General features: G+C 43.4%; 1 protein-coding gene across 25 annotated transcripts in view; it reads right to left on the bottom strand.

The window, feature by feature from the left end:
• Window positions 1-1,686: 1,686 nt before the first annotated feature.
• The window catches only part of FNBP1 (formin binding protein 1), a 95,454-nt gene continuing 84,362 nt past the window's right edge, over window positions 1,687-12,778 (bottom strand). For 10 of the 25 annotated variants that reach the window (XM_086763521.1, XM_086763520.1, XM_086763522.1 and 7 more), the window contains 6 exons: window positions 11,066-11,175; window positions 8,228-8,360; window positions 7,021-7,142; window positions 6,412-6,551; window positions 5,847-6,005; window positions 1,687-3,158 (listed from right to left, as the gene is read on the bottom strand). In XM_086763521.1, coding sequence (XP_086619647.1) covers window positions 3,124-3,158; window positions 5,847-6,005; window positions 6,412-6,551; window positions 7,021-7,142; window positions 8,228-8,360; window positions 11,066-11,175 — 699 coding nt within the window. In that variant the 3' untranslated portion in view covers window positions 1,687-3,123. The other 15 variants (XM_086763523.1, XM_086763527.1, XM_086763530.1 and 12 more) reach the window with 3 other exon arrangements.

The raw sequence follows: 12,778 nt of genomic DNA, 5'->3' as shown, positions 1-12,778 counted from the left end.
TGTGCGTGAGAAAGAGGAGGGAGAGAGGAGGGGAGGAGAAAAGAGGAGGGGAAACAGAGAACAAGCAGGAGGAAAACAAGCGTACATACGTGAGCTTGAAGGCTCTCAGGAAACAGCAAGGTCAGAGGGACTTAATACTTGGAATGAGCGTCAGCCTAGATTTAAAAAAAAATAAAGGCTGACAAGTATTAGTGACCTTTTGGGGAAAGCAGAGTATTGAATAATATGCACGTGGATCAAATTTAATATCTGCAAATCCAGAGCCCTGTCCAGCTGCCACACCGCTGTTCCCAGGGGAGCTTTCCCTCCCACGCCATCCGAGCAGCCCACCGGCAGGGCTAGCGCTAACGGCACCGTGTGAAATGCCGACGGACCAGCGCACGCGTCCGGACGGGCTGAGGGCCAAGGGAGGACAGCAGACAGACTGGTACGTGCGCGGGGCTCTCTGGTTACCCTTTGCAAAGGGCAGCCAGCGGTTCTTTGACCGGTGGAGGGAGGAATCAGTTGGGGGGACAGTGTTGGTTATGCTTGACAAGGGGCTGTGCCAAGCTGGCAGAAGAGTGGGAAGGACTGGGAAGTTGATCTGAGCCACAAGTAGCATGCCATGAAAAAGAGCAAGCGTCTGATTGGTACTGGGATGGAATTTAGGTCTGAATTTTTCAAGTGGGAACTCCAGACAAGAGTGGGAGTCTGGCTTTCCATGGGTGTGTTTTAACTGCCTGCAGGGTAAACAGACCATTTTGTTTCTCCTTCTGTGACAAGCTCGCCCCGAGGTTCTTGCACCAGCACAAACACCTTTAGGAATCTAAAACATAAGAAAGACAAAAAGAAAGAGATTGGATTAGAAAGAGGCTGGGGAAAATGGGATCCCTTAAGAGTAGCACTGCCCGCAGGAGGTTAAAGGCAACACAGCATTCAAGCATCTACTGGGTTACGAGGGGTTAACGAAGGCTCTCATTAGCATTCCTCCAACAGCAATCATTCACCCTCAGCCCTTCCCTCCAGCATAGGATGGGCATCACTGGGACACCACTCTCCTCTGGGAGGAAGATTTAAAACTCAGGAGCAGGACCCTGCCAGCACTTTTAGTGCAACAGAGAAAACAAACTGCTTTTGAGTTTTCAATCTGCAACGGAGATGTGCCTGTATCTGTCCAAGTGACAGCTCCAGAGACCAAGAACGATACCGAGCAATAACAACAGGGAGCTAAAACACAAGGAATTTTGTAGATGAATCCAGACCAGCTATCTTTTCCTTAATAGGCTGCAAAGATCTTTCACTCTTAAGGGAAGCCCAGAACTGACCAGGCGAGAGCAGCCTGAGCCCCTAGGTCCGTCCTTTGTCACGCTCCTGTACCCACAGATCTGGCCGAGGGCAAGTTCTCTCTGTGGCCAAGGGAAGCCACAATCCAGAAGTGGGATTTGGCCAGAGTGCTGTATCCAAGGGAATACAGGATGAGTCCGAACCTCCCTCGCACTCGAGAGGAGCAGGGGAACCTTCCCATCTCCTTCGCACTCCAAATGACAGCATGAAGTAGTTTTCACAAGAAATTTTTTCCCCTCAAAAAGGAACTGCATTTACAGTCAGTGTGGGAAGCAGGTGAAGAGCAGCTCTGGGCCATTTGCTTTCCAAGAGTAAAGATAAACTTCAATGAATTGCCATTAAAAAAAAAAAAACTCAGAGGAATGAGAAAATATAATGTTTATTAGAAGAAGACACCACGGTACATCAAGCTATAGAGATTCCTGACAGATGATGACTCTTTAAAAAATATGAGTAGATCTGGAACCACCACGCTGGCCAGATGTAACAAACCTGAACACAACACAAGTTTCTACGCAAAGCCAACCAGATGCAGGCAGCCGAGTGACCAAAACTGCTTACCAACACAAGAGGGACTGAGCAGTTATGAGAACAAGAGCTAGGTTAAGCAGAACAGCCTATAAAACCATTTATATTCATACATATATAAAAGGATAAAAACAATTCAAGTAACTTTAGTTTTTAAGTTATGTTATATACAATTTTTTCATATTGGGAGAACTAAGGGCAAGTATTTAACAAAAGGAGTTTTAAAAGCCACAGTCCAGTTTATAATTACTGTTTCCTAATTAATTTGGCAAGCATTAAATAATCAGATATATCCTAGATAAAAAGTGCATCAGCATGGTTAACTTTTACCTATTTATTTATCTAAGTGAAGGCTCTGCACAACGGTTACAGCAAACAGAGCAGAGCCGCCGCCCGGAGAATCACGGAGTGGGCTGGAAGGATTTACTTCTGTAACTGGGGGTGAGGAGGAACAGACCCACGGCGGCAAAGGAACTGAAACGCTCATCAGCCCATGGCTCCAAAATTTGTTTATCAGGAAGTTTTAACTTCAGAAAACAGCCTCTACTACTTGCATGTCACCCAAAGCACCAGTCTGTCTGGTGGCAGTGAACACGGCGGTTTTGCTGGGTGCAGTGGAGAGTTGGTATCAAGCTGGTTATTCCATGCCAGTTCGTCTGTGTATCACGCTATTTCACAATCCCTCAGGGAAAGACAGATTTGTTCCCAAGCAGACGATGAGGTATCAGAGTCAGTAACACAGTATGGTCAGCCTTGAGCAAAAAGGCCCAAACAGTTCCTGTGTTTGACAGCTGTCAGCGCCAGGTACCCGACTGGGGCAGAAAAGCCCTGCAAGAACCCACACCCACGTGTGCACAGAGGCTTCTCCTCATCCCCTGGCAGCCAGAGGTTGGTGGAAGCCCCAAACCATGAGTTTACATCCAACAGATCCAATCCTTAGTCTGCAGGTTTTTTAGCATTTATAAGAGTTTTCTGCACGCATCACAGGCGGAATGACCTGTGTGGCTCTCGTTTCAAGAACAATAATGCCGTGTGTACAGTTACATTGATGCAGTCGGGCCGGTACTGTCACAGGCAGTGATGCACATTTAAATTTCAAGAGGTGAACTTATACATGCATCAGCTGAGTGAACGGTACCTATCGGAGTCTTTCATTGATGGAGATAGGCCACGTGCATTCATCTCTTCTAAAGAAAACCTTCTGAAACAGAGCTCTTAAAAGAACTGTAGCAGCAAACCAGCAGAACAAAAGGTGAACAGGCCTATGCAAACCTACTCAGAGATTTTCTGAAGTGATTTGTACACATCTGGAAAAAAAAAAAAAAAGGCAAAACAAGATAGGCATTACTGTTCTTTTTTTGTGACACGGTTTGCTAACACCCTCTGAGCGGAGGTACCGTTGTAGACTCCACAAACAGCCCTCGCACAGGTACTGGCAGGAGCACACAGCCCTGGCCTGGCTCATCCGACTCCCACGTCAGGAAGCGACTGCAGCGCACAACTTACCTGTCCCGTTCACCTCAGCTCCGGCCCTGACAACCCAGGCTGCAGCTGGAAAAGTTCACCAGCTGCCAAGCAGCTTTTCACAACGCATTTAGCAGATGCACTTCTCAGGCAGAGCTGGCCCAGCTCACGGCACGAGCACAACCCAGTCAGGCAGGTATGGCCGAGCCGGAACAGATTCTGCTGGCCAGGAGAGTCACTGGTGTACCCGGAGCTGGTGCGGATGCTCCCACCCTGCCGACAGCTGACCTTCACAGGTACCAGCTGCTCAAGCTTCTTTCCAAAAAGAGGAAAGAGCTATTAAAGTTTGTAAATGCTTTAGTATTTTACAGTGACATTTTCAGGGATGCCACAGCTTCTGTTTCAAGTACTGAATAGAATCACTTCTACTGCTATGTTAAAAATCAAATGAGAAATGTGCAGCTTGCACAAAGTTTGTCTTGTAAACGCAGCAGCTCTTCCCCCGAGTCTTATCCTGCTACTGGGACACTTTACTGAAAGCTCTCTTTTAGCTTTTCTTTTTAACCAGATAATTGAGAAATAAAAGTAGTAAATATTATGGCTCCTTTATATTAAATATTCACAGATGCATTTGATTTTGTTCCTGAAATCCAGTAAAAATATTGGAAAAACTTAAAGAATCCGATAACCTCCATCATTGCTACAGAATTGGCTGCAGCTCTATCAGCATTCACTTCCAGCACAGACTGCGTTTGTACGATCATTCAACATCAGCCTGTAACTTGCTTAATACCATTAACATCCCACCACAATTTTCTGTCTGGTATTGCAACTCTCCTGCAATATTCTCTCCAGGAAATATTAATTAAAGACAAACTTCTGCAAGTTCAGTTAGCAGGATTGTGCCAGGGTTTCTCGCCCCACCCAGAGACATGCTTTGCCTCACTGCCCGTCCAGCCCGCCGCTCTGCGCGTAAGTAGGTGATTTGCTGGAACGTTCTGCTGACGTGAACCACGCTGCGTGTCTGAGCGCAGGGGAGCCACGCTTGTTACCTAAGACAAATTTAGGTCCACACTACCATAGCTGCTCCAAGCAGCCTACACTGCCAAACGACGTATTTTCCAGGAGAATAGTAATATTGCTTTCAACTACTGCCACACACAAAGCAGTCTCCATAGGAGAGAACACAGGGAGAGATGGGATCTCCCATTCTGTGCTTTCTACCTTGCTCTCAACACGAAGTACGGAGAACGTACAATCCTTGTTCCTCTTTCAAAGGTTAATAAAAGCTGACAGAGGGGCTGAGCTTTTTGCACTCTTTTACATCTCAACTGACCTTGTATTTGCCAACGCAAACACAAAACTACTGTATTACGGCAAAATAAAACAAGATCGCAGACTTTCATCTCAGCAGACAAGGCACTGCACTGCTTAACACTGAATTCAAGACACGGAACTGATCAAGTGGTAGTGTTTGTTTACAGAGACAGTCCTATCCTCTCCCTACTGTCCACAGATGCCAATGAGAATGATTCAGTTTTCTTTTAAATTGGATGAGGCAGCTTGTTTCACGCTGAGAACTCCATGAAACACAACAATAATCCGAAGGATTAAATGACTGAAAAAAACCACATAGATTATTTAACAGTGGACTTCAAACATATCCTGATTTCAAATAGGACTAAAATATTTTGATTTCTCGGTGCATTAGATTACCAGTGCTAGCATATATTCCTGTAGCACTGCTTGCTTACACAACACACCTATTTGTGCGGAGTTAAAAGCAGCAACGAAACAGAAGATTGCCAGATCTAAGCTCTGAATGTCTCCATTGCTTGTGTGTGAGCGAGAGATGAAGCCATTAGCTATGGTCATCTGAAACAACAAATACATCCAAAAGAGCATTTTGTGAAATGTGGGAAAGAATAGAGGATCTTTCTTAATGTCAACGTTTTACCGATTTATCAAGGAGCACCAAGCGCTGGGTAGAGACGTTTTGGCAAGATCGCTCCCTCCCCTTCCAAACACGCTAAGTGATGACCAGGTTTCAATCCGAAGGCCCACAGAACGTATTAGGTTCTGAAAGGCTACCACATGGAGATAAAAAGCAGCAGTCTAAATATTTCCCATGTAACATTCCACTGAATCAGCCTGGGACAAACAGCTGCCTTGTGTGTGAGTACGTCTGAGATGCCACCTGGGTATCCAAGCAGAGCCTGTATTACCCCAAATGGTTTACTTCCTCCACTAAGTTGTCCGTGCAATAGCAGTAACAGTTGAACAAGACCTGTCTAGGAAAAGCTGAGTTTCCCCTCTAGTTTTACAGTTTACCACACTATCCTCCTCTGATCCATGAAAAAGCACGTTCTGCAGTATAGCAAGCCATGTTAGTCCATGTACGGAATAACGCACCTTGTGGCATTGTACAGACTTTTCAAAGGCTCTATCTGCAACACAGCAGTTGCAGGGTTGGGTATCTTTGTGAAAGCAAATAAAGTAATAATAATAGTATTAAATATAAGTCATAGCACCTTTGGCATTTTTGTCCAAATAGACTTCAACATACGACGTAGGGACATAGCCCTCCTCATCTTCATTCTTTCGGATTCGCGTCCACCCATCACCTTTGTCTTCTTCTATGACATAGAGTATTTCTCCTTCTGCTACAGAAATTGTTCCTTCATTCTGACCTGAAAGACACAGTAACACGGAGTTTAGGCTGTCCTGCACAACGGGAACCACAGATGCACTGAGGGGTGCTCACAGCACACTTGGGCAAGGTGCTGATGCAAGCTTCGTTGCATCACCAGCAGCACGAACAAGAACACGTCATTCTGGAGACAACAGTGTGTACGTGAAGAAGCAGATAAATGTGATCCTGACACATCAGTTTTGTTTGTTTTCCTGCAGAGTTCATGCACAACAGGAGAAAAATCACTTAGTGCCTCTCTACAAAACAGAATCATGCCAGAGCCCCACTTGTTCGTTCTTTGTCTATTTAAGCACTGCAGGGGTTAAATGAAGGCTTCCCACTTGTCCTTGGTATACGGACTAAACGAAACAGTAAGTGAAAGGAGAGTAAACGTTGAGTGATACCTTCAAATGTATAGAGCGCTTTACACGTTCCTATGGTGGGGAGTGGTTCTTCATCATCAAATTCATCGTCAAAATCTGTTGCTGGTACTTTCATCTCAGTCTCCTGACTTTGCTCTTCTGTGTAACTGCCATCCGGGCTGCTCAAGAGAGGAAAATACACAGCAACTATAGCGACCAGTCTCAGGAGCAAAGAGAATGACCTGCTTGCCAGACTCTTAAGGCAAGGTGAGCCACTGTAGCTGGAGCAGCTGAGCAATTTCAAAGCATGCTCAGAACTGGCTGGGACACTAGCAGCTCTCACAAAGCGAGGGGTGAGACCAGTCACTTTCCCCCATCAAAAACTGTAAAAAATGCACTCATCTCACTCACCCTCACAGCAGTGAGTGTAGGGGCTATCACACATTTCATCATATTCAGAAAAATAGCTCTAAGTTGGGATCTTAAACGTGCTAAACTCAGTAGGCAAAACATTTCACGGAGTGCCTCCACTTCGTCTGGTTAGAGAATAAGTTTCTGAATGCTGCAGAGCTACAGTTCTCCTCCTTAACAAGCTAAGGGAAGCAGGTGCAGTTATCGGGCGGAACAGACAGCTCTGTACAGATACTGTACCTCTCCCGGTCCTGCGCACAGCTGTTTACTGCTGAAGTGTTCTGGGCTTCATACAGTCCGCTCTGCCGCCGGGCTTGTTCAGTCCGCATGGGCAACCTGCCCTCCACCTCCGCCAGCCAGCCCTGCAAGGGAAAGCAGCCTCGTGCATCTCGTGCTTCGACTTGCAAGGGGATAGATGTCGCTTTTACTTTGTTGGGTCGTATTTCAATTCAGACTATAGAACTAAAACAAGTTTGTAATCATATTTAAATCTTTCCTTGGGTTGCAGTTGTCAGGGGGAATAGGTTCTGTACTTTAAGTGTATATTAAATCTAGCACTCTTCCCAAAAACCACGTTTACTGGAAACTCGATTCGTTTTTGACAGCGGGTGTTGAAAACACTGTGACCCAAGAGGAGCTGACAACAGCTGTTGGGAGATGCTGCTGCTCTAGTCACAATCAAATAAGATGATGTGGGGCAGCTTAGAGTAGTCTCAATAGCACCAGAAACACAGCAATCTCAGTGACTGCTGAATGCAAGAGGACTAAAGCCAGGCAGAAAGAGCCAGTGATTTTTGAATGGATAAGGAATGGATAGAAAGCCAAGAACTGTAAGAAACATCTAAAATTAATGGGCTGTATCTGTTTATGTACATAGTGTAAGTTACAGAGCATAAGTCTTTCCTCAGCCCTATAATCCTTCTCACATAATTATAATAGCTTCATTATTGCAAATATTCCTTATGCTCTTGAGATTTTATATCTCTAAGAAGCGTCCTGTTAATGGCAGACTATTCCTTAAAACATATTTCATCTGATGGCTTCTGCCTTGCTTTTAAGATTATAAATGGTGCTTTACATTTATGTTCCTCTGATTTTTCACTGACATATGTAGCATGATGCTTGAAATTATTTAATTAATCAAATAAGCATCCGAATCCCTCTGAGTAGTCCAGAGATCACTGCATTTTCTCTTATCCTCTGCTTAGCACAATTTGTTTTCTGTGGCAAATGAAGCAGCAGGACTGCTGGCTGACAGTCACAAGAGATGGTGCATATTTATGTTACACGTATAGGCTCAAAGATCTCAATTAATGCAGGTGCTTAGGTAGCACTTACCCATATACAGTGAGAAAATGCATTAACACATTTGGAAAAAGCAATGAAGTATCTGCTTAGAATTGAGCATGTGCTGAACTACTTTTTACTGAAATGTCTCCTCCCATACCTCAAACTTCTGAACTTCTATTCGTAACTTCTCAATGTTCTGTTCAAGTTCCGCTAATCTGTGGTCCACACTCGCTGCGTCTCCCATCTGCGGGTTCTTGATGTACACGTCTTTCATTTTCGTTAAGGCGTCTCTGAAACACAGAAGAAAAATAAAACATTTAAGTGTTAGCATGGTTGGAAGCAAATGCCTTTCTTAAATGAGGGCAAACTAAAGCATAATAAACTGTTTCCTCTTCACTCTGTGCATCAAGCCTAATCAGTTACAAAGGTGAGTAAGAACGATCAGACAGGGGCTTTTGCCCTTTATAGAACCAACCATTAAAAAAATAATAGTAAAATCACTTGTCAGAAGAGAATTTACACTGTCAGAGGTGGAAAAAAAGTGAGTGACACCTTTACCTACAACATGACACAACAGAGACATTGTACACAAGCCAAACTCTTCAAGCCCCTACATTAAAAGGAGCTTCTCGCTCTACAGGCAGCTGAGGGCTCCTCGTGCGAGTGAGGCTGGCAGGAGCCTCCCCAGTGGATGGTGAGGTACAGGAGATGTGCTGTGTTGGTACAAACACCACACATTTAGACCAAATGATTCACGCCCCGTGCGCTCTGCTTGAAGAATCCTAGCAGAAAAAAGACTGAATGCTTGGACAGTGGCCAAAGGAGGAATTCGGTATTGGCTTTTAGCCTGATACATTCCTTTATTTAATACTACAATATCTATTTGTTAACCCTGGGGGGAAAAAAAATATTAAAGATTAAAAAAAAAATCTCACAACCATTGCAGTGAACCACAGCTTCAACTTTCTAGATGAATATCATCCCAGTTTTTGGGGCACAGACAAACAGTTGCATCATTATTATCCATCATGGGCTGAAATCCAGTTGAGAAATTGGGACAAGGAAGTAGACATGGACACAGTAACAATAAAAATGGAGTGCTAACCAGAAATTCCCACTCTTCCTGTTGCATTTTGTATTTTGCAACCCAAATAATTTGTAAGATATTTATTTCACACTGCTTAAAATGAAGCTAAACCCAGATGGTTTGCATTTGTCACAGCCCAGTGACAGATGGACCTCAGGCCACAGAACACAACCCCGCATCCTGTGAAGTTCTACAGCGTTTTTACCAGACTCTTTCTGGGGGCTGTGTTCAGGTCAACCCAGATGCCAAACACCTAGAGTTTCAGAGATGTTAATTTGAAGGCCTGCTATGATGAACGCAGTACCGTCAGGTGTAGTACGTGCCTTCGTCAGCTCCCTTCGGAGCTCTCGCTGACAGCAACGCGCTGCCTTTGACCCGAGTCAAGCTGAGGCGGAACTTGCAAAAAAATTTCTGTGTGATGATGAACATCAGTTCTTGTATTACTGGCACAGCTATTCAGCTTTTCTCTAGGCATTAGTCGGGGGAGAAAGGTTAACACGAGTCCCACGACTCAAGTTAACACTCTTTATATTTCAGAGTTTCCCACCAAACTCTTGACAATTGCAATCCTGTGCTTGCCTTTGCTTTGTGTGCACAGAAAATGGGAAAAAGTGTGGGTGGCAAGGAAGTGGGGCTTCTCTGTGGTTGAAGCCCTAAGGGACAATATTGCAAACATATGAGTCATGATTATTGCTGTTTTTTTTTTTAACTCTTATTTAACTGCTGGTACTACTTCCTCAATCATATACTATCTTTATTTAAAATAACTTCATTCTGCTGTGATTTCGTATCTGATTTTAACATTGAGTTACCTCAGAATTAATACACAGCAGAAAGGTAAATTTGAACAGAGAGAAATGTAAGTTACCACTGTGGAAAAAAAACCAAAACAATGAGAAATCATACAACCATGTGCAGTTTCCCTTTCTTATTCATGACATAAAACATAAAGAAGAAAATTTGGATTACTAGACCAAATAAACAGATTCTTCAAAGCAAGCTAGCAGAAAACGTAGGCACATCTGAACAGCAAAGCACTATTTAGGGACAGACTAGTACCAGAGAGGCTAAGTATTGAAATTATTTAGGGAAGAGAAGTTCTGTCTCTTGCAAACATACCACGCTGAATCTTTAATGCAACTGCAGAATGTGAACAAACACAAAGCAACAAACACAGGCTGCCAGAATCAATAGAAGACGTGTAACTAAAATAGCCTTATTCTCAACCAGAATGATAAATACAGCCTTGTAGAAAAAGCATCCACAAAAGCACAGGAGTCATTATCTTTCTGCTTCCAGAAACGTCTGCTACAGATCAGACAGTCTGAAGATATACACCAGCCACTCAGCACTTCTGATGATGTTCTTACGCTCGTAATAGCCTCTCTTGTTGGGATCCAGCCATGCCCATCATCCAGCAGTACGCTTCGTGCTGAGAGGTCTGTGACTGTACCTCTGACTGACGCTGTATTTACATCCTGCGCCTTCCTAAAAACACCCTCAGGAACAGCTCACATCAAGAAACAAACTTAGTGTATCTAACAGAACCTGTGTCTGGCTCATAATTAAACCACTGCTCTCCTGTGAAAGCCCAAGAAAGCAGCAGAAGGAAAAACTGTCTCCAATTGCTACACTTCATTCCCACTCTTATAATTAAATAACTGATTTCAGAATCCGAGTTGTGGAGAGCCTTGCATCTCTCAGGTGTTTTTAGCCATATGGAAATTCTGGTTCTTCTTTTCTTGGAACAGCATATTAAGCAAACCTAGAACCTTGTTCTTAATTACTCTCTCTTATCATTTAGCTAGAACCATAGAATAGTTAGGGTTGGAAGGGACCTTTAAAGGTCCCCCTGTTTCTGTTCTATATGAGACCTATTTGACTTTTCACTGGAGAGGTTTGACATACCTTTGATCCATCTCCTTCTGAATGTCTTTGTTAAGTTCATCAACCTTTTGCTGAAGTTTCTTTCTTCTTTGCTCAGGTGGGAGATTGCTGAAGTCTTCTGGCCCTGCTCCCTGCACAGAGTGGAATTAAGGGGACAAAAAAATAAACAATAAAAAAAATCAGAGCCTGAAAGAATCCTTCAGGATTGCATTTTGAAAACTGTTCACAAAAATCTGTGCAAAATCACAATGGTCTGAAGCATTGTTACCATTTGTACTGAGAGTGATCATTCCCTGAATGGTTAGGAATCTGGTTGCCTTAGAAATAATCCCAGGACCACATCCCACTTCCATACCAATTGGCTAACAGGAGATCACCAACTAAAGAATGCCAGAATTCAACGGCAAAGCTGAGAAACTATTTTTATCCATAGTTATGAGCGGATTTTATTTAACAGAGTTCCATTCTCATGGAAAGTTAATGTTCCCTGCCTTCCTCTACACTGCTGCAGACAGAACCCCCATAAGAGCAGTCACTAGGCCATGTCAAAGTCTCTCAATTTTTCCTCTCTCACTTGTACTGGCACAAAAAATCAGGAGTTATATCGAAGCCATAGAATCAATCAATTTAAAATCATTATCAAAGAAAAAAAAATTTGAAGACCATGGTGGTTACCTTTGTGTTCTGCTTAAAAACCCCTTTTCTGCCTTCAAACTGTTATACCTCTTCTTGATTGCCTCAATTTGATATAGCAGATAGATGACACAAAACACATCCACGTTATTTTGTTCAGTGTACCATGTGTTTTTGTCTTTCAAGAAGGCAAAGGGGACAGTTTGGGTGGGCTATACTGAACACACATCAGTACTAATTAGTTACACCATAAAGGGTCCTTGTATATAATCTTGAATTTGTACAGGTTTTTAAAACAAAACAAAACACCACCTTGGTTTTTGCCCACTCCATGTTCCATTTCTGGAGCGGAATCCTGGAGTTTGGGATAAAGAAGGGTGAAAACACAAAGCTGAGTAAGCAAATTCAATGGGCCATCAGCTTACTGAAAGCTCGTGAGCAGAGCTGTGACATTAGTCTTCCTAAAATGCCAAATCTCTCTCTCAGAGGGCTGCGATTTAGTGGCCACTCTGCCACAAAAGTTGCCCATTAGACCCTTTCGACTCTGCAACAAGCGTGCTCCAGACAGTGGCTCTTTCTTCTGCAACTGCAGAACAAGCTGTTTAGAAAGTTAGTGTGTGGGTGTCAGAGGGACAGAGGACAACTACAGACAGGTCATCGTCCTCTGGCCTAGCCATTTCAAAAATAACAGAACAAACCTAACAAAATTGCTGCCGTATTGATTTTCAGTGAAAGATGGCATATGCATCTAGGTAAGCCTTGATCATCTGTGTAACAACACACAAAATTCCATTCATGACACAATGAGAAAGCAAATTTAAGACAAATGAAGGAGACAACTAAATCAGTTACACTGATTCCAGAACTTCAACCGCATGAAGTCCTAGCAGTGCTTACTTTACTTGTTGTGCAAGATACAGGACAGCTATTTCAATTCATTCTCTAATGATAATATTTTGCTTGACAGTAACTCCCGCATCACATCAGACACGGGAGAGATTCAAAGTATTTTATGGATAATCTACATACTAAAGCCGTAAGTACGTTTTTAAGGCAAAGCATCTGGAGATAGCTTTGTAAATAAACAAGCAGTTACAAGAA

This window comes from Chlamydotis macqueenii, chromosome 20 (genome assembly GCF_036417535.1).
Source record: "Chlamydotis macqueenii isolate bChlMac1 chromosome 20, bChlMac1.mat, whole genome shotgun sequence".
NCBI lineage: Eukaryota > Metazoa > Chordata > Aves > Otidiformes > Otididae > Chlamydotis > Chlamydotis macqueenii.
Note: the sequence above shows the minus strand (reverse complement) of the source record. Positions and strands in the feature narration are given on the sequence as shown.